At 41.1% G+C, this 26,072-nt stretch overlaps 1 protein-coding gene across 1 annotated transcript in view; it reads right to left on the reverse strand.

The window, feature by feature from the left end:
* Positions 1-2,436: 2,436 nt before the first annotated feature.
* MAP9 (microtubule associated protein 9) overlaps positions 2,437-26,072 on the reverse strand; it is a 31,005-nt gene continuing 7,369 nt past the window's right edge. Inside the window, exons 5-14 of the mRNA XM_063135858.1 lie at positions 25,208-25,440; positions 22,739-22,850; positions 20,628-20,908; positions 13,821-13,873; positions 12,494-12,659; positions 11,895-11,984; positions 11,121-11,285; positions 9,429-9,574; positions 8,395-8,527; positions 2,437-2,709 (exon numbers count right to left, since the gene is read on the reverse strand). Coding sequence (XP_062991928.1) covers positions 2,587-2,709; positions 8,395-8,527; positions 9,429-9,574; positions 11,121-11,285; positions 11,895-11,984; positions 12,494-12,659; positions 13,821-13,873; positions 20,628-20,908; positions 22,739-22,850; positions 25,208-25,440 — 1,502 coding nt within the window. The 3' untranslated portion in view covers positions 2,437-2,586. The remainder of the gene's footprint in view (positions 2,710-8,394; positions 8,528-9,428; positions 9,575-11,120; positions 11,286-11,894; positions 11,985-12,493; positions 12,660-13,820; positions 13,874-20,627; positions 20,909-22,738; positions 22,851-25,207; positions 25,441-26,072) is intronic.

A 26,072-nucleotide genomic window follows, 5' to 3' on the forward strand; every position in this document is an offset into this window, starting at 1 on the left:
ACCTAGTCACAAGCCATTTGGGGCTTTAAAGGTTAAAGTCAGTAGTTTAAATTGGGTCCAAAATGAAGACCATGCAACTGAAAAAACGCAGGCTGAAGTGGTCAAAATGACTGCCTGGGCTGGAGACTGAGATGGCGGCTGCTTTCTGTGCTTTAGCCCTACTAAGAGAGGTTGCGTACAGTTGAAGGTCTAATCCATTCCCTCCCCTTGCTAGAAGCAGCATTAATGCTCAGCTTTAACTGGCCACAACTCAACACCCAACATCTAACACAGCTTATTAAGCTAGCAATATTCATATGAGCAATATTTTGTACGTAAAAGAAACAAAAGGAAGATTAATTTAGGATGTTGCCAATGAAGAGATACTTCCACATCTGTGAATCATGGCTCACAATCATTTTACCATTCCCCTTTGAAGTTTACAGAGTTTGTTACTTTTAAGTGATTATGGCTCTAATTCTGAAATAACTTCAGGCACAATTGCATGACTAGTTTTTGCAGGTACCACAACAGTGTGCCAAGTAAATATGCTTTATGATCAAAACCAAAAGGCAGGAAGAGCCATGGGTCGTGATCTGTTTTAATCAGGATCCAGTGGTTTCAGGAAACTGATGTGTGAAGTCCAAAACACACTGTTATTTATTCCTGAATATGTTACCAAAGTGACTGTTTATAAAAGAATCAGAAAGCAGGATTTGGTCAGAAAGTTTTGCAAATCCAGCTCTTGGACCCTATTTTCCTAGTTTAGAAAGGATTTCATTTGTATCACATCATCCTTCTGTGAGCCATCTGTGATTATTATTATTATTTTTAAGTACTAGATTTCACATAAAAGGAAGTTAATTTAACTGTGTTATAGTTACCACACATGCCTTGGTCGTTCAGCCACTTATCATGGACAAAATGTGGCATCCCTTTGCTACAGATGATATCTAAAGAGGAAATGGCTACTGTAAGGCTACTTACTGCTTGTAATGATCTCTTTGTTTTACAGTGCAATCCTATACATATCTCCTGAGAAGTAAGCATGACTGAGTTCAATGGGACTTACTCCCAGTTTAAGTGTGCAAGGGATGGCAGCCATAGTATGGTGCTTCTAGAGCATGGGTTCTCAACAAGGGGGGAATTCCCCCCTGGGGGGAATTTTAGGGTTCCAGGGGGGGAATTGGGATTATTCAGCAAAGTATGATGGGCTAAAGATTGTATCTTCCTACACATGTTATTAAAAACATCCCAGAAAAGTGTCATGTCGTCTGCAAAAGCCAAGCCTTTGCTCTCTTTTCCCTCCCTCCCTCGCAATCCTAGAAGTTTCAAGCTTCCCATTTAAAGGGGCAACGCAAAGCATGGGAGCTGAGAATGTAAAGGGGGCCATGCTTTGCGTTGCCCCTTTAAATGGGACTAATATAGAAAAAAAATAAAAGATTTTCAATATTATATGCATATTATTTGGAATGCACCTTTTGAGTTAGACTATCTTGGCAAAGGGGGAATTATATTCTGAACAATAGTGAAAGGGGGAATGGAGCAAAAAAGGTTGAGAACCACTGCTCTAGAGGGCTCAGTGCTAACAATTAGAAAGCATTGTGCAGCTATTCCATCTATTTCTCCTTAATGGGTTTTCTGCGGTGAGAAAAAAGATGGAAGGAGCTGTGGGAAAACCCAGGAGGTTTACGAGCGGAAGACATTGCTATCTGGATCCCCTCCAAAAATTCTGTGCATCAGGCAGGGTGCTGATGCCTCATCTGAAAGCTCCTTCAGTCATCATGAACACAGGCAATATAAGACAAAGTGCATTAGGCTGTACATCAGGGGAAGGGAACCTGGTGCCCTCCAGATGTTTTGAACTACAACTCCCATAAACCCCAGCCAGCATGATCAAGGATCACTCCTCCATGCTTCAAATACTGTAACATCTCAAAAATTCTTGTTTCTTTTGGGATGAAAACAAATCTGATATCAGCTCCACTGCTTGTAAAATACCAGAAAATAATGCCCTAACTGAAAAGGATCTTACCTCACAAGATATCGGAGGAGCACACTGTGATTTAAGAGGGTCTGCTAAAGCTTTAAGAAGCACTTAGGGGACAAATCACAGATGCTTACACTGATCCCCTCTAACTGAAAGGTATGTACTTAGAGTACTGCCCTTTCAGCATTCTGTGGCCATGGCTAGACCAGGCGATTATCCTGGGATTGTCCAGAGATCATCCCTGTGTATCCAAATGACACACAGGGATCCCGGGAGCAGGCAGGAACAACCCTTCCATTTGCCTGGGATAATCCTTAGGTCTAGCTAAGGCCTCAGTATCCTTTTATCCATACAGGTGTACTTCAACTTGTAATAACTGCTGCACTGAAAATGTTTATTCCGCCACTAGCATTTATAGGGGGGGAAACTGGAAAGTTGTGTGCTACACACTGAGAACCATAGATTTAGGACAATTAGTTGCTCCTATACCGGAGAGCCGTATCCCCACCTACAAAGAAAGGATGCAAGAGCCAATTTCAATTCATGTTAAAATCAGATGTTCTGCAATAACGATGATTAGATGATGGCAGAAGGCTGGAACTTTCCTCATGGACATCTCAATAGCTTCTTGAGGACACAACTTTGCCAGGTGGGCTCCATGGAGGTGGAGTTTCATCCTCAAGAATGACCTGGAGCTTCTTTTGCTTGTTCTGAATCCTTTCGTTCATCTCTTTGTTTTCCTGTTTACAATAAAGTAGATTGTATGATTTAAATTAGAAATAGATAATTAGTAACATGCTGCTTGGATAAATGCTAATTAGTTGGTAATTTATCACTCCAAGACAACCTCATATTTCTTTACAAAGTTGCAGGCACACTAGATGTCTATCTCTGTGTACGTATCTCTTATGTATTATTTATCTAGGGAGATTTCTATGCTTAATTCCAATGTGTATATTGCTGTGAAACTGGATCTCAATAATTTAGTTGAAACAAATCTGACATCTTCATGACATGCTAACAAAGTCGTAAGTTCCTAATGGCTTTGTTATAGCTTCCAGAAAATTAAAATAATGAGGGCTGAACAGAATGCTTGCAGAGACTATTTTTGCTTTTTGATTAATTAACCCTTTCCACTGGTTCTTTCATTAAAATGAAATCTTGATGGTACAAGAAAAATATCTAGTTTGTGCTATTTATAACTATTTGAATATTCATTCTTTGATGGAGAATAATTACTATTTAAAAATCCCTTAGCTGCTTTTAATGAACAGCAGCAATTACTATAACTAATAATGATCTTTATAAAGATAGCTGCGTTTATGGAATTATATTTATCACAATCTCAAATATTTCAAATGCAACCACAAAAAACCAATTATCTATCCAATGCAACTTTTGAGAATTGCTCTTTTCACAAAGCATATCAACCAGAGGACCATGGATCTCACCCATCAACTACGTTCAAGGTTTACAAGAATGGCCAAGCTGACAACTGTCAGCCTCTCCAAGGAAATCAGGAAGCTTAAAGAAGGGTTAATTTGGAGCTTGACCTTATCTCATTTAACCTCTGAAGTTACAAGTGAATTCAACACTGTTCACATCTGTGTGCTCGGCTAGGTATCTTTTAACACTGTCTTGGTAATAGATTCCTTAAATGTTTGTACAAAAGGGCTATATGACAAAGCAAAAAGTCTCAAGCACCCTGAGAACTCCCCCCCGCCTTTTAAATGAAGAACTATAGATAAAATCATTCCATTGCCTTCAAATGGGAAGACACAGAAATTCACAGGGAGGATATTACTCTGTAATAAAATATGATTCTTCCTCAAAAGACAACAAAGATAAATAAGAATATTGGAGAAAACATAATTTGAATGAAAAGTGGCAACTTGTCTCATGGAATTGCTAAGCAAAAGTCTTCCAGATTGCAACAACATTCTTTTGCACTGGAAACCTGGCAGCGTGCGCACCCCCCCCCCCCCCCAGAGGCCATTCTGGGAATGGCAGCCACATTCGTTTGCCAATACAAATACCAGGAACAAATTTAAATGCAAGAAGCATAATATGGGAACTCATACATCTCTAATGCCAGTAAGAACATTTGTCTTTAACAAAAAGTTATCCTTAGTAAACCAATGGCATTCCACAAAAGCTATGTTATGTTCCACAAGATGAGCATGTGATACACTCCACAGTTTAAATCATGTACCAGCTAGAGAATGTGATTTTGGACATGTTGAAAATATAGAATATGAGCTTTAAGAAGCAAGAATGAAATAATTTTCTGGATATTGTTTGAGTATATCCAGCCAAAGATTTATCCACAGAATACTCTTGAGTGCTTTGGTAATACAGAGTTTTGGATTCAATGGCAGCTAATATCAATATCTGATCTATTTCAATCTATGTAGTATTAATCTATTAAGTATTAATCATAAACACAATATATAAGAGTTTAATCGATACTCATGAGAACACTTTAGAATCCCTTTTTAACTTGAAAGTTATATAAAGCCATAACATGCACAGATCTCAGAGATGCACCATCCTGAAGGAACACTTAACAGATGCAGTGTTGACAGATTGACCCTAGAGATCTTAATCTTAATATTTGGTTTTTCCAGACCACTGAAATGCACCAAGCTGATGTGTGTGCATAGGGCAGAGTCAACACTAACTGAGAGAGTTTTAAACAGCTGTGATACTTGGAGCATTAGTAAGTGCACATGTTAAGACACATCTAGTCCCATATAAAATAAAGTGCACACCCCTTTGAAGCGCGCACAGCCAAAACAACATTGCATTACTGGGAAAGGAAGAGCTGTATGGGTTGTTACTGTTATTAATATTATTTTCATGCCCTTCTTCCAAGTAAGCTTCATGGCTGACTGAAGATTTGAACTTGGGTCTCCCCATTTGTAGTCAAACACGCTAACCACTAAACTATGCTGGTTTTCTTTCTTTGTGGGATCCAAATTACTCATGCGTGGAGCTTGACTAACTTGCATCCAGCAGAGTGCAACGGTGGGGCTGTTCATTAGCTTAAACTGGTGGTGCAGCGTAAAATTGAATAAAATGTTTTAATATAAATGTAGACTACAGAAAGTTTATCATGGAGCACATGCCTGAGGATTTTGTTTGGACCACATTTTTAAGAGAACTGACCCTGATTCACACTTCCCAGGCTAATACATGGATTGGAATGCAGTTAGTTTACGGATTATGTACTAATCCAAATTTTGAAATACAGCTCTCAGCTCAAAACGTGTATTAAAATGCATATTTTTTGGATAAAAGTGTATGAAAAGAGTATAAAACCTATGTTTTCTGGAAAAAAATGTTCACGTGTTTAAGTATTTAAATGTGAACTGTCATGCGGTTTACAAATATTTGCAGACTGATGCGGAAAAGGAACAAAACAGACTTATGAATAAAAACATGTGAAACTGACACAGGCATCTTCACAAGACTCAGCTATTGACAGCATGCTTTGGGGAGAGAGAAAATAAAAAGTGTCCAGGAGGAATGCTAAACCTTCCAGACGGTGTGATCCCTTGAAGCCATCAGCTCTATTTCTGCAATCTCCAAAGTGGGGAGGGGATGGATGGCACTTGCATGCTGGCCCTGCTCCCATCATCCCCCTGCGCACCATGCCAAGCGTCTGTATCCTTTCATTGACTACCCTCATTGTTAGGAGCAGCGAGGTCTGAAGGGGGTTCTACTTGAGTTCAACCGAACATAAGGTGAATGCTTCGTATAATCCAGGACCCTGAGAAAACTCTCCCCAATCACAGGGAGTGTTTTACTCATGTTCAGTTGAACACAACTTGAGCCCTGTTTCAGACACTCCCATGGACCAGAGAGGGTGGGGAATGAAGATTCAGGGCCTGGCATGCAGGGGACACTGGTGGCGGGAAGAGCATTCAAGGCTATGCGCCCCATGTTGAGCCCTAACGCATTCTGAAGGATGCGTGAATAAAGCTGTCCTCTCTTGCAAAAAATAAAAATAAAGATGGCTATTTAAACTAATTTGACATTGCTTTAAGTGCTTATATATTCACTTAAAATATAATGGCAGTGCTATAAACACACAAGAACAGTTGTCCATGATCTGCACTGCACTCACATTAACAATGCATCCAATATCTTGGGAAAGACGACATTCTTCACAAGTACAAAATGCCTTTTGAGTGCTTCTAAAATGTGACATATTTTACAAGCAAGGCGCGAGTGTGTGGATGAATGTGGATAGAGGGAAGATTTATAGACAACGCAGAGCATATGAGAAAAATGTGCAGATGTATCAATTCGACAAAAAGCAGTAGGATCTCTTTAAGGACATAACTGTTACACCTGCTCTGATTGGTGATCTGACATAGTATATAAGCAACTGGCTCTGGTCATGCTAAGCAAGGCAATGCTGTTCCTTGCAGGTCAGTATTGTACATTTTGGCTCCTGACAGCAGCACTGTGAAATCACCTAGAGTTCAGCAGCTTCCAATATCTGATCAGAATCCTCTAACTTCCATAACAGCTAAACATTTGCCTATGCACACACCTATATAAAATGCTAGCGGAAGGACCTGGCTTTGCACAGGTTGGATTTGCCTTTAGGTTGATACAGAGAAGCCCTTCAGCTAACTTACAGAGCTCTTAGAATTACACATATTGTACCCACCTGAGCTCAGTAAAGGCATGCCTACTGGCATACCTAGGCACGGCTTCTGCCATGGTCCAGTCCTACAGCCCCCTCAGGGTGTGTGTGCCCACCCTGCCTGAGCAAAAGCATCCCTTTTGGCACTCCTAGGCATGGTCTATCCCCGTAGTTCTGAGGGGGGGGGGTCTGTCCATTCCATCCCTTCTTAGATGGAGATACCCCACAGCAGAGGGGAGGGGACAGGCCTAAAACTCGGTCTACTAATCTTAACTTTTTTTTGTCCAAAATTTGGGGCTTGTTTTTTATTTTAAATGTCTGAAAAAACATGGAAAACATTAATATTTTATGGATAAAACATGCTTGCTGCAGTGCTAAATCATGACGTGAAGTTTGGTTGAAATCGATCAAATGATGCGGAAGCAGTATATCTTTAAAATTTTTGATTGGCCACCATTTTTTTTCCAAGATGGTTATGAAATTTTCACTATGCCTAAAACCATCCCATAAAGAGGTATAGCAAAGCCTGAAAGTTTCATAACAATTGGATGTAATGTTATAGAGTCCATCGCAGACATACAGACAAACTCTTCCAAAAGATAAGCAATGAGTTTACACTAATAAACTATGTTTATTCTAATCATTCTGAGCAATGAAAATTCTCATCTATAAAACTGTTTCCTTGCATCTACATTCACTCACTTGTGCAGCTGCTGCTGCTGCTATGCTTTGCTGGTTCTGGGCTGTGCTGGCATGGCTTTGCAGAAGCGGTTGTTCCTGACAGTGAACAGGAGAAGAGAAGACTCTACTGTCACTGACTATAGCAATGGGACCAGAAACCACCATTACGGCAGTGGCACACATACCAACATCTTTCTTTCTGAGGCAGCCATCTTGCTTTACAGAAACAATTGTTTTCCCCTTATATTAAAAAAGAAGAAGAAGCAAATCTAGAACTATCATGACTGGGGAAAAGACCTAAAAAATGTGAACCAAAAAAGCAGGTACAGATGTGTCTTTGCAACTCCTGGGAGAGCCAGTAAGCCAAGTTGTGCTAGCAAGCACTAGTTCCCCATTGTGCTAACAGCTGTTTCTGCTAGCACAACATCTTTCACAGTGGCAGACTGCTAGCACTGAATACAGCCCTAGGTGTGGTGAGTGTTAACCGCCTTCCCTTCCAGCAGCCCTGATCCTGATGCCCACCCACAGTGGCTTCTATTTACAGTTCTAAAAGGGTACATGCAAAGTCAAACAATTCATTCAATGTCAAATGTAATTTGACCCTTACCTGATTGTTATTCATATCTAAATTATCTGTACATATGTAAAACAAAACGTTGCTTTACATTCTATTTTAATATTGAATGTTCGCTTGACTGTATAATGTTGAATACAGTTTAGTAACTACCATGTACAATCCTTTCTCACCATTCCTCATGGCAACAACTTGCCACTAAACTCTGCAGGAACATGCAGGTACATTCTTGTGTTGAACAATTCTAGGAGTCTAGAATTGTGCAAAACATGCACAATTTATAAACTGTGCAAAACATGCTTTTAGAGTATTTTCTCTACATCATCTAAAGAGCATCTTATTTTGGTGGGCAGAAATCTAAAACATGTCTGTAGAATGTGAAGCAGGTAAAGGGAGATAGTACGGAAGACTGCAGTGCCGCCTCCTGGTCGTCTTTATAAAATGAAAGTTTACACATGAACTTGAATGCATATGTATACAAAACTTTGTATACTCTCACAAATGCACACTTACCAGCCATTTTTCATATTCCTCTATAGCTCTTTTATCTTTTTCTTCATTCTCAACTTCTTGTTCTACTTCTTTTTTTCTTTCTTGGATTTTTTCTTTTTTCTTTTGCTTCATGAATTCTTCTTTTTTCTCATTCCTAAAAGTGGAGGGAAAATGTGTTAAAATAGGAAGCAAATGTATGCTCTCTAATGAAATATCATACACGATAACAATATCATGAACAACAGCAATATCACCATTATTTGTCTTCCAAATAAACGGATACATTCTTGTGCTTGCAGTTGCTGGATTTGGGTAGTTGCAGCATAAGTGTATGGAGGAGGACCACAGCTCAGTAGTAGGGCACCTACTTTGCAGGCAGAGGATAGGGCTGGGTGGGGGTTGGGGAAGTATTTATCTATTTAAAACATTTCTTGTCCGCCTTTCAGGGCAGAAGTCCTCACAAGGCAGCTTACAACAATAAAATACATAAAATCAGTTAAAATGTTAAAAACAATAAATTACAATCACAATAAAATAGCAATTAAAAACAATAAAAACAGCAACACCTCTCTGAAAACCTAGAGAGCCATGCCAGTCGGTGGGCTGGTTCACAAGATGAGCAGCTCACCATGGCTTATTTGAGCCATAGTAGGATGCAGTGCAGGCAGGCTGTCATTTTGAATATTCAAGACAGAACCACAGCTTGTCATGCTGTCTGAACCTGGAGAGAGTGGGTTGTTGACATGGTTAATAAACCACCCACAACTCCTAGGGTTTGGGATGGATTGTTAACCACACCAACAACTCCCTCTTGCCAGGTTCAGACAACCCAACCAGCTGCAGTTGCAGCTTGAATATTCCAAACTTCCCCAGCACACGCTGCAACCCACCATAGCTTAAATAAACCACGGTGGGCTGTGGTGATTATGCGAACTGGGTCGCTGACAACAATACTGGCCTAGATAGATTTAATGGGCTGACTCAGTATATGGCAGTTTCCTAGGTTCTTCCTATAACCCTAACAGTATATAAAATTCATAATAAATTAACTGTACCATTTTTCAACAGCAGATCTGCTGTCTTTCTTCTTCTCTGCACCAACTTCCTCTTCTTTCTTCTTCTTTAACCTTTCAATTCTTTTCTGCCTTTGTATTTGTTGTTTCAAATATTCCTCTTTCTTTTCTTTCCATTTCTCAAAAGCCTAAAGAAAGTTGTAAGTTCATTAGGAGATTTTCATTATAGTTGGCAAGCAATTAAGGAATTTCTAGTTGAGTAATTATCTGCTTTAAACCAGTCAATTAACTAGCTGATTAAATGTACATAGATAATGCCAATATCAGCATGAAATAATTTACTATTTAGCAAACGAACCTAACACTTACTGTCAGAAGGTGCTACTACTTTATTTATTGTAATAATATATTAATTGCTTTTCAGCATGGTTCTGAGAGAGGCTTAAAATACAATATGAAATACAATATAACAAACAATAAAAAAATCAGTATAAAACAAACAAAAGTAAAAGGTCTGGACAAATAAAGAAATGATTATCTCGAGCCAAAAAATAAATAAGCATGGTGCCTCTTTCAATTTTGCCTGGAAACAGGTTTAGCTGTTCCAAAACTGGTATAATACACTCCCAGTTGCTAAACATGCTGCTGTATTTTCCACTAACTACAGTTTCCAAATACTCTTCCCCAGTTCTTTAACATTTTTATTCTCCATTACAATAACACCCCAGAATCAAACCAGCCCCAAACGAGCAAATATATCCCTAACTCTCAGCTTCACAGATTAAAATTGGTGTCTGCTGATTAAAGCTATATTGATTTATCTACAAATTAAAGCCCGTAAGCCCACTATTGAAAGATTTTGTCCCATTACTAGGTCTAAACAAGGAATGGATCCTATAGGAAAACACTAGGTCTATACTATCCAATCTGTGCTAACAGGACTGTATCGGATATTTTCTAGTGTAGACAATATTGTCTAGTGTAGACAAAAGGAAAATAGTCCTTTAATAAATCAGTGTGAGTTATAATAACAAATTCCACCTCAGACAACAATCATCTGCCTGAATATCCGATGGTTACATAACATTAGGACTTGTTACACAGTGTAGTACCACAAGTTAAATATGTGTGCAGTTGGAAAAAACCTTTACTGTTGTGAATCTAAGTCAAACTTTCATTAATTATAACAAGAATAGAACACACACATATGAATTGAAAAAGCTTTAATAATTGTAACCAAAGAAAACATAGAAGGCTTTCATTAATTATGCAATTGTGGACAGGAGAAAACGTAGAAAGCTTCCATTAATTATAACTATAACTAGGGTATAGATCCTGATGAAATTTGAGACACTGATTAGAACATATCCAATACAGTCCTGTTAGCACAGATTAGATAGTATAGACGTAGTGTTTTCCTATAGGATCCATTCCTTGTTTGTTCCTTCAGTGAGGGCTCCTTCCCTTATTTGTAGTATATACCATTACTAGGTCTCACAAATTGAAAGATCTACTTGCATAGTTATTTTGGCAACTCTACAGTGAATGTTGCTATATAGAATGCAGAAAGCAAAGGCTTTCTATTATTCCGTGAATTCAACATATGCAGAACTCTACACTAATTAATTAAGATGAATTGTAAGTGCACAGAAGTACAATGAACATTTGCTGCAATGTCCATTTGCTGCATGGTTCTTCCCCCGGTTTAATGGTTGCAAGGTAGAAATTTCTCACTGCCTTTTGTGCCTCTTCCTTTTTCTTCTCATTTAGCTCTGCTTCTTTCCTTTTCTTTGCCTCTTCCAATCTTTTTTTCTCAGCCAATTTCTTTGCTTCTTTTTCTTTCATAGCCTTCCATGCTTCAAAGGAGGCAAGTGCATCTTCTCTCTTAGCAGCTTCTTCCTACATTGGAAGAAAATCAGCATTGTAAAAATGGTTAGAGATTTCATTATCCATAAAGTTTGGACTTAGGCAGAAAAACTGAAGGAAAAATATGTGTAAAGTAATTGTGTATGCACTGTGATTTACTGTTTCCATAAGGCAGGGATGGGCAACCCTTTTGGCCCTGAAGACCACATGCAGTGCTGGGGGCAGGGTGTGTGCAGGATGGGGCCCCACAAACACACACACATCCTCTCCCACCAATCCTAATTCAGCCCGCTAGGAGGAGGGACAGTCTGAACCTTGCTCTCCTCGCAGTGATCTGGAGCAGGATTGCCGGGATGGGGGTGAGGTTACAGCCTCCCCCACCGCCCCGGCCACTGCAGAGATCCTATATGTGTCTACTGGGAATTAAGTCCCATGGAGTTCAATAGGACTTACTCCCAAGTAAGTTTGTATAGGATTGCAGTCTAAAGGTGCTTTTTAATACATGGTGATAGTAATGACAAAAGGATGGCAAACTCAGAACACTTTTGTACAAAGCTCAGAGAATTTACCTTGTCAAAAAGTACTCAGGGCAGTTATGTGCTATACTAGATCACTTTTAGGTCGGTTCATTTAAAAACAAACCTTTTCATTTTTATCCTGCAAGGTCTCAGCTTTCTTTCTTTTTATTCTTTGTAGTTCCAACAGGAAGATTCTCTTCTTTTCCAACCAATCCTTTGAAAGAAAACAAAAGATTTCACCCAAGATTTATAGGCAATCTTTAACACTTTGATGAAATTGTCTATTTGATTGAATTTATTATGAACAACTAAATAAATTTATTTGTTTTCTAACACAGGGTATCTATAAGCTATTCTCATAATGAGGTATATGTGAAAACAGGATTTTTATGCTGAGATCAAAAAATGCATACACAAACATTTCTGAACTGGTTGCTTGAGTAAAGTTTAGCATAAAGCCCTCATCTTTAAATTAAACAATCTGAATTGGAATCAATGAAATATAGCATGGAATAACTCTTCAGACTTTTTTTAAAGGACAAACATGAAAAGAAAACTATGTAGTCTGTCTCTAGCTATTTTTCAGCAAGGTGAAATATGGGTTGCTTTATTCACATCTTTTCTGAATAAGTGACCGGTAGACCCAAGGATATTCAAGTTATTCTAAGCAAATAAGGAAACATTCTTAATGGCTTCTTACATCACTAAAATGTGTTTTTTTACCTGATAAACAGCTGCCCGTAAACTGTCTGCTTTATCAAGTTCAGCACTGTATTTCTGTAAATGCTTGTTGTCCAAGACCTTTAATGTTCCTAAGTACTGAGAAGAAGTACTTGTTGGGATAGGAGAGTGTTTCCCAGTTTTCTTCAAGTATGTAGAGCTCAGAGATCTGTAAAATAAAAGGTAACATGAAACGTTTGTGCTTACAGCAAATGCAAAAAAATCTCCTCTTTAGTGAGAAAAGACACAGTATGTATGAAATCTCAAAATGTGCTTCCATATGGCTTGGCCCAGTTTGACTCCAGGACTCAAATATCAAGTTGATTACATCCAGAATCTAATGTATCTTATATAGATAAATGTGCTTATGAAATTCCATGGAAGGAAAAAAAAAAGGTGGGTCCCCAAGTTTCCAGGTTCAAAGACCTACTATATCCCTGGAGTTGGGAGACTGGTGTTAGAGTTTTGGCAGGCATAGGTGGGTGTACCTGACTTTTCTCAACTAAGGAGTTTTTGAACTGAGGTTAACCTGCAGGAATGAGATTCCCAAAACATCCTCCTAATCTTTTATCACTATCAATGCAGGCCTTGCTTAACCCCCACCCCCACCCCACTTGTATTGTACTCAGAACTTCCCTTTCCGCAAAGTTTGTTCATTCCTGTTTGTTAGCAACTCAAGAACTTTAAATGAAAAGATGGAGTAAAAGGAATGTTTTGCATTCTTGTACTATCTGAAGTCTGAAAATTAGACTCTGAGGCTACATTTCAGAACCCAAAAAATCCATTTGGAAAGATTTCAAATAAAAAATGTAGAACAGTGAAACGTTCATGCAAGTGAAATTCATAAAGACTATAGCCACTTAGATGACCTTTCCCCCCTAAAATGAATATGTTAAACAAGTTCAGTTTCCACAGAGGTATCCATTTTGCTGTCAGCAAAAACTACAAAGAGTTTTGTAGTACCTTAGAGATGAACAAATATCAAAATTGGCTGTTCAACAGAACAATGTGATTTTGGCAGCCCAATAATATCAGTTAATCAGGTGTTAAAACTTCACATATTTCATATGTAGATTCTGAATACTGGTACAGCCTCATGTGTCACTCAACTCACAAGTCTGCTTTCAGAAATGTAAGCTGGCAAAATTTGCCATTTGTGATTTGTATATTAGGATATGGGCTTTGTGTTAAGTTAAAAATTATGTCACCTCCCACAGTAGTCATGTCCAGTATTGTCAACAAAGGTGCTTGCAACTGAATTTTAGGGATATAATGATCTGATACACTGCATACTTATAAATAGCTTACATGTAAAGTCTGAATTTCCTACCTGCTTATTGGAGACTCTGCTTTTTGTGAAACTGTCTTTTTTTCATCTTCCTTCTAATAAAATCAAAACCAAAAAGAAATTTGGTTGTACAACCTTGCAAAACAAGCCCACTTATGTTGCACCTATTCTGTGATCTTGGGTGTGCGGAATAATAAGCCTCTGATAACTAAGAAAGGCCATGATATAGACTTGTGAAATACTCTGCCTTTGTGAAATACAAACCAAATGATAGCAAGGACTGGGAACACTGCATAATCGAATTCTCTTACCCCCTGTTTATAGCCCCTCTAGAGGATTGGGGGATAATTCAGAGCAATGGAGAGGGGTGTACAGAAACTAGAGAATGTGCACCAGTATGTGAGGAAATTGGTCACCTCCCCCTGAACAAGAAGAAATTACATCCACAGTAGGATCTTCAGATCCAAGCCTATGTCCGCTATCCTATTAGCAATAGGTTTCCATTAGGTATCTATTTTGAGTGGGATGAGAAGAAATGCAGGTTGCTTACCTGTAACTGTAGTTCTTCGAGTGGTCATCTATGCATTCACACATATGGGCTTTGCGCCTGCGCAGAGACCAGACCGGAACCTACTATAGCTGAGTGGAACGTTTTTGGCGGGAACCCCTCCCCCCTCGCTACCGCGCATGTCCATGGGGTTCCCGCCCTTACCTCAGTTTACAGGAGTCCGACGTTGTGCCCCCATAAACATGAGTGTAAATAAAGTAAAGTACATTCCACAATAAAACAGTGTCATTTATAAGTCTCACACCACCAAGTGGGGATGGTGGGTGGGTTGTGTGAATGCATAGATGACCACTCGAAGAACTACAGTTACAGGTAAGCAACCTGCATTTCTTCTTCGTGGTCTCTATGCATCACACATATGGGCGAGTAGCAAGCTGACATACCTTTGGAGGTGGGTTGGTGCATCATCTGAAGATCTCCGAAAGCACTGTCCTCCCAAATGAGCAGTCCTGCCTCGCACGGGTGTCCAAACTGTAGTGCTTGACAAACGTGGATGGAGTGGACCACGTTGCGGCTTTACAGACTTCAGTCAGTGGAACCCCTCTGGTGAAAGCCACCGATGTTGAAACAGCTCTGGTGGAATGAGCTGTCACAGGTTTCACTAACTCTAATTTAGAGATAGAGTAGGCCAATTCAATCGTCTCCACTATCCAGCGTGACAACCGCTGGCAAGAGACAGGGAGTCCCTTAGAAGGCTCACCATAACAAATAAACAGTTGCTTTGTTTTTCTAAATGTCTCTGTCCTGTCTTTATAAAAAGCAAGAGCCCTTCTTACATCGAGAGTATGCAAGGAAGACTCAAGAGGTGTAGATGGATTGGGAAAGAAAGCAGGCAAAGTAATGTGCTGGGACAGATGAAAAGGTGACACTACCTTAGGTAGGAAGGCTGGATCCGTGCGTAGCACAACCTTGTCCTTATGAAAAATAGTATACGGGACATCTATCCTAAGAGCTTTAAGCTCACTTGCACGTCTTGCCGATGTAATGGCTACTAAAAAGACAGTCTTTAAAGTAAGCAGCCTAAGGTCTGTCGACACCATGGGCTCGAAGGGCTTGCGTGTCAATGCTTGCAGCACAACTGACAGGCTCCAAGGCGGCACGATAGTCTTCACAGTCGGTATCGTGTTCTTCAGACCTTTCAGAAATTTCTTGGTTGTTGGATGGGTAAAAGGTGTAAAACCGTCCACACCCCGGTGAAAAGATGTAATCGCAGCAAGGTGAACCCTGATGGATGCGAGCTTAAGTCCCTGCTGGAAAAGTGTCAATAAATAATTAAGGATGAAGGGTAAGTGGCAAGATTCTGGTGTTTGATCTTGTACTGAAGCAAAGTTCCGAAATCTTTGCCACTTTGCTGCATAAGTTTTCCTAGTGGAAGGCTTTAGTGCTGCCAATATAATGTGATCCACAGTCAAAGTTTTAGTTGCAGAGGAGGAGTGGTTGTTATCCTCCATGCAGTCATCTTGAGGGTCGACAGATCTGCGTGTCGAACCCTGCCCTGGTGTCGAGACAGTAGCTTCGGTGTCGACGGGAGCCTGATGTAATCCCCTCTCGATAACCGAAGAGCGTGTGAGAACCACGTCTGTCGAGGCCACCACGGCGTGATCAGGATGCAATCGGAGTTGTCCATCTGGATCTTGGCTATCACTCTTGTCAAAAGTGGAAAGGGAGGAAACATGTACAGGAGATTCCCTCTCCAAGTCCTGGTGAAAGCGTCTCCTAGAGAGCGCCTTCCTTTTCCTGCCCTGCTGCAAAACTTGGCGCAGACTGCGTTGTCCTCGGTAGCGAAGACATCGACAACAGGGCGGCCCCAGTACCGAAAAAGGCTTTCCCGCACTTCGACGTCGAGCTCCCACTCGTGGTCGACATGGAAGGATCTGCTGAGAGAGTCCGCAGTGACGTTTTCCTTGCCGGCTACATGGATCGCAGTCAGGTAAGTCCTTCTCTTTATGCACCAGTTCCATATCCTGAGTGCAGAACGGTTCAGGGGGTGTGATCTTGTTCCACCCTGCCTGTTGATGTATGCCACTACAGTAGTATTGTCTGTCGCGATCAAGACATTCTTGCCCTCGATCATTTGTGCAAATGCTTTTACTGCATTTTCTACTGCCAGGAGTTCGAGATGGTTGATGTGATGCTCCCTCTGTGATCGAGGCCAACGACCCTGAGAGGTTAAAGAGCTGCAATGGGCTCCCCATCCTTCTAAAGATGCATCCGTCGTGATCGTTACCGAAGGCGCGTCTTGTTGGAATGGAACGCCTTCGAGAAGAGTCGACATCGAGAACCACCATCTCAGGGATGCCCTCACCTGCTTCGGTATCGAAAGGTAAGTTCGTCGAGCATTGTGTCTGAGGTCGAAAGTCCTCAAAAACCAGGCCTGCAAGATCCTCATTCTGAGCCTTGCAAATCTGATGACCGCCGTAGTAGCTGCCATCAATCCTAACAGTCTCTGAATTGTCCATGCCGAAACCTTCCGGCGGCTCTCGGTATCGATGGCTAACTGCTGTAAGGTGTTCGCCCTGGTTGACGGTAAGTATGCCCTCCCGTCTCGAGAGGATAGGGTTACCCCTATGAAGTCCAATCTCTGCTGCGGAGTCAAAATGGACTTTTCGTGGTTGACCCACAGCCCCAACGAGTCCAACAGGTTGAGGGTGGTTAGTATATCCGACTGGAGCGCCTCGCTGCTGTCCGCTACGAGAAGCCAATCGTCCAGGTACGGATACACGTAAATGCCTTTCTGCCTTAGGTGAGCACATACCACCGCCATAACCTTCGTGAAGACCCTCGGCGCCGTGGCCAATCCGAACGGAAGAACGGTGAACTGGTACTGGGACGCTCCGATCGAAAACCGAAGGTAAGCTTGATGCGACTTCCTGATGGAAATGTGGAAGTACGCATCCTTCAGATCCACCACTGCAAACCAAACTCCTTTCTGTAGAAGCTGCAGAATTGAAGTAACCGTTGTCATACGGAACTTCCTCGGGGTGATGAACTTGTTCAGCTGTCTTAAGTCCATGATCGGTCGAAGACCTCCATCTTTCTTCGGGACCGTGAAGTAACGAGAGAAAAATCCCTGATTGAGTTCCTCTGCAGGTACGGGAGAGATGGCTCCCTTCGATAGTAAGGTCTGTACCTCGAGCAGCAGAGGAGGGGATGGAGTCGTTGCTTTCACGCCGGAAAAAGGAGGGAGGGCATCGAGCTCGATGGCATAGCCCGAGTTGATGATAGTGAGCACCCAGGAGTCTGTTGTTATTAACTCCCATTGATGGTAATGGGGTGCTAGGCGGTTCGCAAAAGGGGGTGGATCTGGAGCCGAGAAGTCAAACCCGCTGCTTCTTAGAGAAGTCGGGCTGACGCTTTTCCTGTTGGAAACGGCTCTGATAAGGCCGCTTCCTTTGAAGTTGTTGCTGCTGCTGCCTTGGTTGCTGGTATTGGGGCCGTTGTTGTTGTGGAGGAGGTCTTATCCATCTCTTCTGTCGGTATTGAGTCTGTGGAGGAGGAGCAGTAAACCCCATCTTTTTGGCTGTTGTTCTCGCCTTGTAGATAGAGTCCAGCGTCTCGTCGGTCTTTGTATTAAATAGACCTTCGCCATCGAATGGCATGCTCTCTATCCTCCCTTTCGTTTCTTGAGTAAGATTGGCTGATCTGAGCCAAGCGTGCCTCCTCAAAGAAATGGCCCCCATCATCGACTTTGAGTGGCAATCCACCTGATGTCGAGCGGTAGACAATTGCTGCCTTGCTATGGCTGTCGCTTCATTCTGGAATACTCTTGCGAGCTCCTTCTTATCCTCCGGAAGATGTTCGCATAGAGAACCCATCTTTTCCCAAAGGAAAATCTGATATCTCGCCATAGTTGCCTCGTACACCGATGCTCTGATGCCCAAAGATGAGGACGAGTAAACTCTCCTGCCAGTTTGGTCCAATTTCCTCCCCTCTCTATCGACAGGTGCAGAATGAGTCTTTTGTGACTGTCCCTGTGCCGATTCCACTACAATGGAATTCGGCTTAGGATGTTGAAGCAAAAATTGTGCATCCTCTTCCTTAACTTTATAGAGTGTCTCCAATCTCTTTGATGTTGCCTGTGTCACTGCAGGGGTTTTCCATGACAGTTGAGCCGTTTGTTTCAAGGCTTGAGGAACAGGAATGGCCAAACGTTGGTTCGTTGTCGACTGAAAGACATCATAAATTGGGTCGACTACCGATTCATCTGTTTCCTGTATGTCAAGTCCCAATGCTCTGGACATCCTAAGCATATGGTCCGAAAAACGAACCATATCGTCCGAAGGAGAGGACGGGTCTGTATCATCGATTGCATCGTCAGGTGAAGGGGCAGCTGGAGCAACTGAATGTTCAGATTCAGAATCGGAAGGATAGTTATCCTCTGGTGAGGATAACGTCACCACTTGCAGACCATGTTGTTCATCTTGCGGTAGCACAGTAGCAGATGCAGCAGATGGTATTGCTTGCTGTGCACGGTGTCGAGGCGTCGATACCGTCGACATTAACTGAGCGGATGGAGAAGGCAGAGGCAACTGGCAGACTCTTGTTGTTGGAGGAGGTTGTGCATAATAACCTTCCTGCTGGTAGTAACCTTGATCCCCTTGAAAATATTGTTGAGGACGGTATCTTTCCCAGTCATAATATCTAGGCTGGGAATCAGAGTACTGCGATGCTCTGTCCCAATCTGTTCTTGAGGTCCGTCTTGGGGAAGGCTGTACGAGTTCTTGCGGCCTCATAGGTTGCCGAGCGGACGTTACCGACACTGAATCCCGAATTTCACCCTCTGATAAACTTGGAGGACATGTCGGTATCATGGCCGTCGGTACTGACATAGATCTCGGTACCGAAGGTGACCTCGGTATCGAAGTGGTCGGTACGGCAGGAGGCGTGGAATGGCTCTTGGCCGATTCCCGATGTCGAGGTGACGGTACGGTGGATTTCTCCACATCCCTCTTTTTCTTCTTCTTCTTTTTCTTCTCCGGCTCAGAAGAAGATATCAGAGTTCTGGCTGTTTTAGGGATTGTCTTAGCCATAGAACTCGATAAAGACCGACCAGGCGTGAGGGGTATCTCAGCCCTATTTGCTCTGGTCTGCACTTCAGTGCTATGGTCTGACGGTTTCTCCGCAACAGTCTTTGTAACTGCCGTTTTACGGGCAACAGACTTATGAACCGCCGTTCTTTCCATTGAAGGGGCCTCTGTGGCCTTGAGAGCCTTCTCCCAAAGTACGGAGCGGAGTCGGTCTGCTCGGTGTTTTCTGGTTTGTTTGGTAAAAGACATACAATGGTGGCAGGTCTCTACCACATGTCCCTCTCCCAAACAGATAATGCACAAAGAATGGCCGTCAGACGGAGGGAGCTTAGCTCCACATTTGACGCACTTTCTAAATGGTGCTTTGATTGCCATAAAGGCCTCACACGACCGAAGTCGCTGAGGAGAAATCTAACTACAAAAAACTTTTTTTTTTTTTTTTTTATATAGATAAAGAGAGAAAAAAGGGACGAAAAAGAAGAAAGCTGAAGAAAAGGTAAGCTAGAAAAGTATTTTAAACAGATCTACAGAGAAAACGCTAGAGGTTCGGTTAAGCTGGTCTATGCACAACGGCGGACGACGAAGAACTGAGGTAAGGGCGGGAACCCCATGGACATGCGCGGTAGCGAGGGGGGAGGGGTTCCCGCCAAAAACGTTCCACTCAGCTATAGTAGGTTCCGGTCTGGTCTCTGCGCAGGCGCAAAGCCCATATGTGTGATGCATAGAGACCACGAAGAAGAAACAAAGGTTAACTCCAACTGAAACAGATACTAAATGTTGAGCTTTCTGTCTTCACAGCAGCAGAACATAGTTCCAAATAATTAGCTGCCTAAAGGACATGATGAGCCTCGTGTGGCGCAGAGCGATAAAGCAGCAGTTTCTGCAGCTGAAACTCTCCCCACGGCCTGAGTTCGATCCCAGCGGAAGCTGGTTTCAGGCAGCCAGCTCGGGTCGACTCAGCCTTCCATCCTCCCGAGGTCGGTAAAATGAGTACCCAGTTAGCTGGGGGAAAGGTAATAACGGCAGGGGAAGGCAACGGCAAACCACACCGCTATAAGGCCTGTCAAGAAAATGTCAGCGAAAGCTGGCATCCCTCCAAGAGTCAGTAATGACTCAGTGCTTGCACGAGAGGTTCCTTTCCTTTCCCTAAAGGACATGCCTAAATGTATAAATTGCGTGCATATACACATGCACATGCACATATATGATTCCCACTGCTAATGTATGGCTATGGTAAAAGTCTATCAAACATACCTTTGCTGAATCCCTTGAAGCACCCACTGCAGCCTTTGAAGTACTCAGAGCGGCCTTCTGTTCAGATTTATCATCCTTTGTTGTCTCAACTGATCCTTCCATAATGGCACTATGTTCTATTGCCTGTAGCTTTTCATCCAGATAATCTTCAGGAGTCTTGTACAGTTTCTTATTTTTCTCATAGACTGTTGTCATCATTAGTTCTATCACAGAAGGGGACTCTCTTCCACTCTCCAGCAATTTCAGATCATTGCAGTTATCAGTTGCTTTCAGTTCATCATCTAATGTAAAGAAAAGAACCCTTGAAGGGTTAATAATCAGGCATGTGAGGGTGGGGAACAGTGGGGACAGGAGAATGTATCTGAACCCTTATACGTTTCTCTTAGACTTAATTTTATATAAGATGAAGGTATTTTAAATAATGACTTGAGAGAGGCAAAATTAACTGTCATGGACAAATCATATATTTCATGATTTGTCCTTCGTATGATGAAAAAATACGGCTATACGTGGTGCCGCTTAATATGTAGCTAGAAAATACCTATCACATCAGTTCCCTTATCACTACATGATAGAAAATAAATGTAATTTCATCTCTGCCACACTGTGTGAGCTTGTTTAGGCACAGTTTTCTTATGCTTCACAGTATACATGGGGTGTAATCCTCGCTTGTGCAGGTGTACTAGCCACACAGAGGAATTTTCACAGGGCTTAAGAGAGCTGGTGTTCCTCCCTCTCCCCTCAGCACACATGTACCCGGGTACTTTGTGAAATGAGAGCTCTGAAAGTCAAGATACTGGACTAACTGGAGGATATGAACTCAATCGGGATAAGGGAGGCAAACACAAACTTCCCATTCCTGTAATAGACAGTTGCACTATCAAACATACACAAACAGCACTCTGCTAAGCTCTATAATAGTCCCTCTGTGTGTAGACGCCATGCCCATGAGGAGAAGGATCATGATATGGGTTTACTACCTGTTTTCTTTGACTAGGACTATCACTGTGGGTTGTCTTAAGGCAATACTTGGCCAAAGTCTTGCACTTGACAAAGGACTGTTAATACAGAACCATTCTGGATTATTCTGAAAAGGAAAGACCAACTAGAGAAGGGGTAGGGAGCATACCTTTCCCCGTGCCCCAGCTAAGGGTGACATAATCTAGGGTGGTGAATGTACCTGGGAAAGGAAACAAAGGAGACAGACAAAGAGTTTTTGAGTGAGACATGAGAGAGGCTGGGAAACAGCAAGTAGCTTTTCAGGGTGTGTGTGCTTCTCTCTGATGTGGAGCAGTGGATTTGACTGTCTCTTGGAGAGTTAAGCTGTGTGTCTCCATCTAGGCCCAACCTGTATATTTGTAAAAACATTCAAAGATTCGAAAATGCCATAAGACTCCAGTGACCTTCTTTCCAAATCAAAATTGAACTCATGGAATTTGGGATGAGCGTAATGATATTTTCAGTGTATTATTTATGTCTCCATGAAGATGAAATAATCTGCATTCAATAAATTAAAGACAGTCAAGAGTTTGTCAGTTCAGAGCAAGAGATTTATCTTAGATCAGGTAGAAACTAAGTAGGAACTTATTTGTGAAATAGGTAATTATGTCGCATAGAATCAACTCTTGCACAGAACATATGCACTTGCATAGAATAAACTCATTCAAATACCAAAATCATAGTCCAAAGAGTCACAGTTTATTTTTCAAACAACCCCTCAGTAAGTATTTAAGCTCATATATAGCACACTCTTTCCCTACTGAGATCTAATAATAATGAATAATTACAAATGCCAACTATTTAACTTCTCCAAAGCCCTCTCACAATGGTAGGAGATAATTATTGACTCCAGACTCTTTTCAATATGGAGCTTGAACTTTTTCTCACAAATGGTAGCAGACTATTTCAAGGCAAGCTGCATTTACATTCTGAAAGGTGACTTAGATATAAATAGTTGCGTATTTCAAGATACTGTCAATTATTAGTCAGTCAATTCATTTATTGCAAATAACCATGGTTCCTTACAACGTTGCCCCTTCCCCAAAAGGAGACCCATTCTCAGTTATAATCAATAGTTCCAAGAATCATATTGTGCAGTCAATATTCTTTACCTTTTAAAGAAGATTCTTCCCCAGATATTGTCATGTTGGAATCTCCAGTTCTCTCATCCACTGACGAAAAATTAACAGGGAATGGAGATGAGGAGCTTGTAACCCACGGCCCCTGGATACAAAAACAACAAAAACTCTTGTGCCATCTTAAAGGTTTAGTGACCCACAGCCCACTTCATCAGATGCATGAAATGTCACCCGCAGTTGACACACACACACACACATACACCAGAGGTGTAGTGAAAAGAAAAAAAAGATGTTAGCAGTGAGGTCAGAGGAGAATGAAATGTGAGAAATACCAACAATGATAAATAGATGTAGGCTGCAATCCATTACATACTTTCCTGGGAGTGGCGCATTGAACACAATGGGACTTACTTCTCAATAGACCTACATAGGATTCCACTGTTGGGCTTCAATCCTATCCTAACTTTCCTGGGAGTGAATTGAGTTGATCTTAATGGGACTTACTTCTGAGTAGAAATGAATGGGATTGCACTGTAAAGATTAGATGTATGTAAAATAATTACAGCGACCATTGAGAACGTAGTGTTGTTAAAAATTCTGGCATTGCTAAATTACCACCTCTCGTGCGACAAAGACCTGCAAACTCAATTCAACCCACAGGTGATAGAATACAAAGTGACAATAAAAGATGTCAAATAAATTGAGGTGCATAATTCACAGCAGATGAAATTCAATTCAACTGCTTCTAAAAGGAGTTTCCAACAATGCATCTCTTCTGGTCAGCATGTCGTACTTCATATGCAAAGAAGCAAACATTTATTTATTTCTAAAATGTATAAAATCCCCTTCATCCACAAAGGATCCAAGGGCTGTGTAAACAACATCTGAAAAGCAAGCAAAACAAACAAATCCAATATAAAACCCCCATACAATTACATATTAAAAGGCAAAAAACAACTGCAACTCTTCAACAAGCAAACGATACAAAAACACATAAATTAACTAAGTTTAAAAAATTCCATACATTTAAAAATTCAAAATGATAAAATAATAAAATGTCTGTGTAAAAATAAATGTTTTAGTTTGGTACTGAAAGTAAAGCTGGTGCCAATCATATATCCTTTGGAAGGGCACTCAAAAACCAGGGCGCTACTACAGAGAAGGCTCTCTCCTTTGTATATGCATAGTATATTTCACCCACTGACAGTTTTCAAAGAACTACTTCCTCTGAAGATCTTAATACATGGGCAGACTAGTATGGGAGGAGGTAGTGCTTCAGGTATTTGGGTCCCAAGCTGTTTAGGGCTTTAAAAGTGATAACCAGCACCTTGAATTGGGTTCAGTAGAAAACAGGAAGCTAATATAATTCCTTAAGAATTCATGTAATATGGCTCCATCTGGATGAACCATTCAGAATTCTGGCTGTTTTCAAGGGTAGCCCCACATATAATGCATTACAGCAATCCAACCTGAATGCTATTTATTTCCCCACAAATAAATGCTAAAATGGAATACAATGAAGTGTATCTCAGGTCTATAGTAAAATTCAACTCCCAGATTTTAAGAACACACTTTCTTTATCGTACAAATGAGCTGTTTCTTAATGTATTTATAGAGCCTTTTCTCGGAGCTGGCTTTAATAATATAAAGCTTCACTGTGTTCCTAGTCTGAATTTCTCCCCTTGGTTACTATACAAGAGAACATTAAAGATTCTCTTCTGTGATTTTGTTGCACACTAGAGCAACATTTTCCCCTGAAAATCTACATTCACATATCCATTTCATACTGTCAGGTTCCCAGTTTGTTTTTGTTAAATTGCATTTTCTCACTATTAAAAATCTATGCCACAATTGTACAGTACTTTGGGCATGATCCATCCAAAAGTGCCCATTGATTTCAATATAAGACTATTAAGCATCTGTGCTGATCTCTCCAACTGATAACAATGGCGCAGTCTATTTCCAGTGCATGGTGGTTGTGAATGTGTTCAGTAACCCATTCCACCCCATTTTCGGTGATTAAAAAGAAACCTGTATGAAAATTCAGTTAAATTGTATGCGTTTTTCCTCTAAAACACACATTTTCCTCTGAAATACATGTTTTGGTAGCATGCCCTGCAAAATGCATATTTATATGCATTTGTTGAACAGAGAAGTATATCACAACAATCAGTCAAGTGCATAATCCAAAGGATAAATGCGTTCGGATCCACTTATTTTCCGTAAAGAGGGAATTAGATTAGTTTGCTTAAAAAATGGAGACCAAGGCCATGGCTAGACCTAAGGTTTATCCCTGGATCGTCCAGGGGTCAAACCTGTTCATCTAGGTGACACACAGGGGATCCAGTGCTCAGGCAGGGGCGAACCCTGGATGATCCCAGGATAGACCTTAGGTCTAGCTGTGGCCCAAGTTAAATTCTCCAGCATTCCTCCTTAGAAGTACTTTGTTTTGGCTATCTTGTGCCCTTTGTTAGGATAAAATATATTAGAAACATTTTCTACCTCAGGACCAGGACTTTCAGAAAGCGCTCTTTTTTCAGATTTCATTACTTCATCATTTAGGCTTGTTTTGGAAGATGGTGCAGACAACGAAAACAACCTGCGGCTGTAAGATGCTCTATCTTCTGCCTTGGTCCCTTCATAGTCCTCCACATGGCTACTTTTCCTCAAAACACTCCTTGGTTGAGGAGACGGCTTTGAATGATCATATAGCGCAGGAATACTGATATTCTCAGCTGGTAAAAAAAATACCCCCAAAAATGTAACTAACAACTGGCATTAAAATACTTTGTTAATTTAGACTAAATTAAACAGTTTTCTAATGTTGGAAACTGGCAGGGCATTTCAAACATCCATGGGAATATTATTCAATTCCAGTTCTTAATTTAAAATGAAATTAAGAACTCACAAAAAACTAATCCTGACATCTACTTTCCCAGAAATTCTAACAGAAATACTTTTATAATTTAAAAATGACCACTCCCAATTCCTTTGTTAAAAAGTTAGCCAAACCATTGACAATGAGTAGCTCAAACTCTTTTATGGGAAATTGTATAGGGAAAGGATTCCATATTCCAATTTCAACCTGTTGCTTTTAGATGTAGTAGTTAACTCAGTCTGAGAAATTGCTGAGCAATAAGTGACAAGAGGCATGAAGAATTTGTGTTTTGTTTTTCCTGAGGCATACATCATAGTTGGTGGCACTTTATTTCTCAAGATCCTGTCTGGACAATTTGTTGCAGTGACAGATATTAATATTATTAATTTTACTATCAATATTTAAATTCCCCATTGATGGAGCAACTGTTTCCACGAGGGGAAAAACGGTAAAGTCTTGCTGGAGATGGTATTCATGTTCAAGACGTGT

This window comes from Elgaria multicarinata, chromosome 10 (genome assembly GCF_023053635.1).
Source record: "Elgaria multicarinata webbii isolate HBS135686 ecotype San Diego chromosome 10, rElgMul1.1.pri, whole genome shotgun sequence".
In the NCBI taxonomy this organism is placed as follows: Eukaryota; Metazoa; Chordata; class Lepidosauria; order Squamata; family Anguidae; genus Elgaria; species Elgaria multicarinata.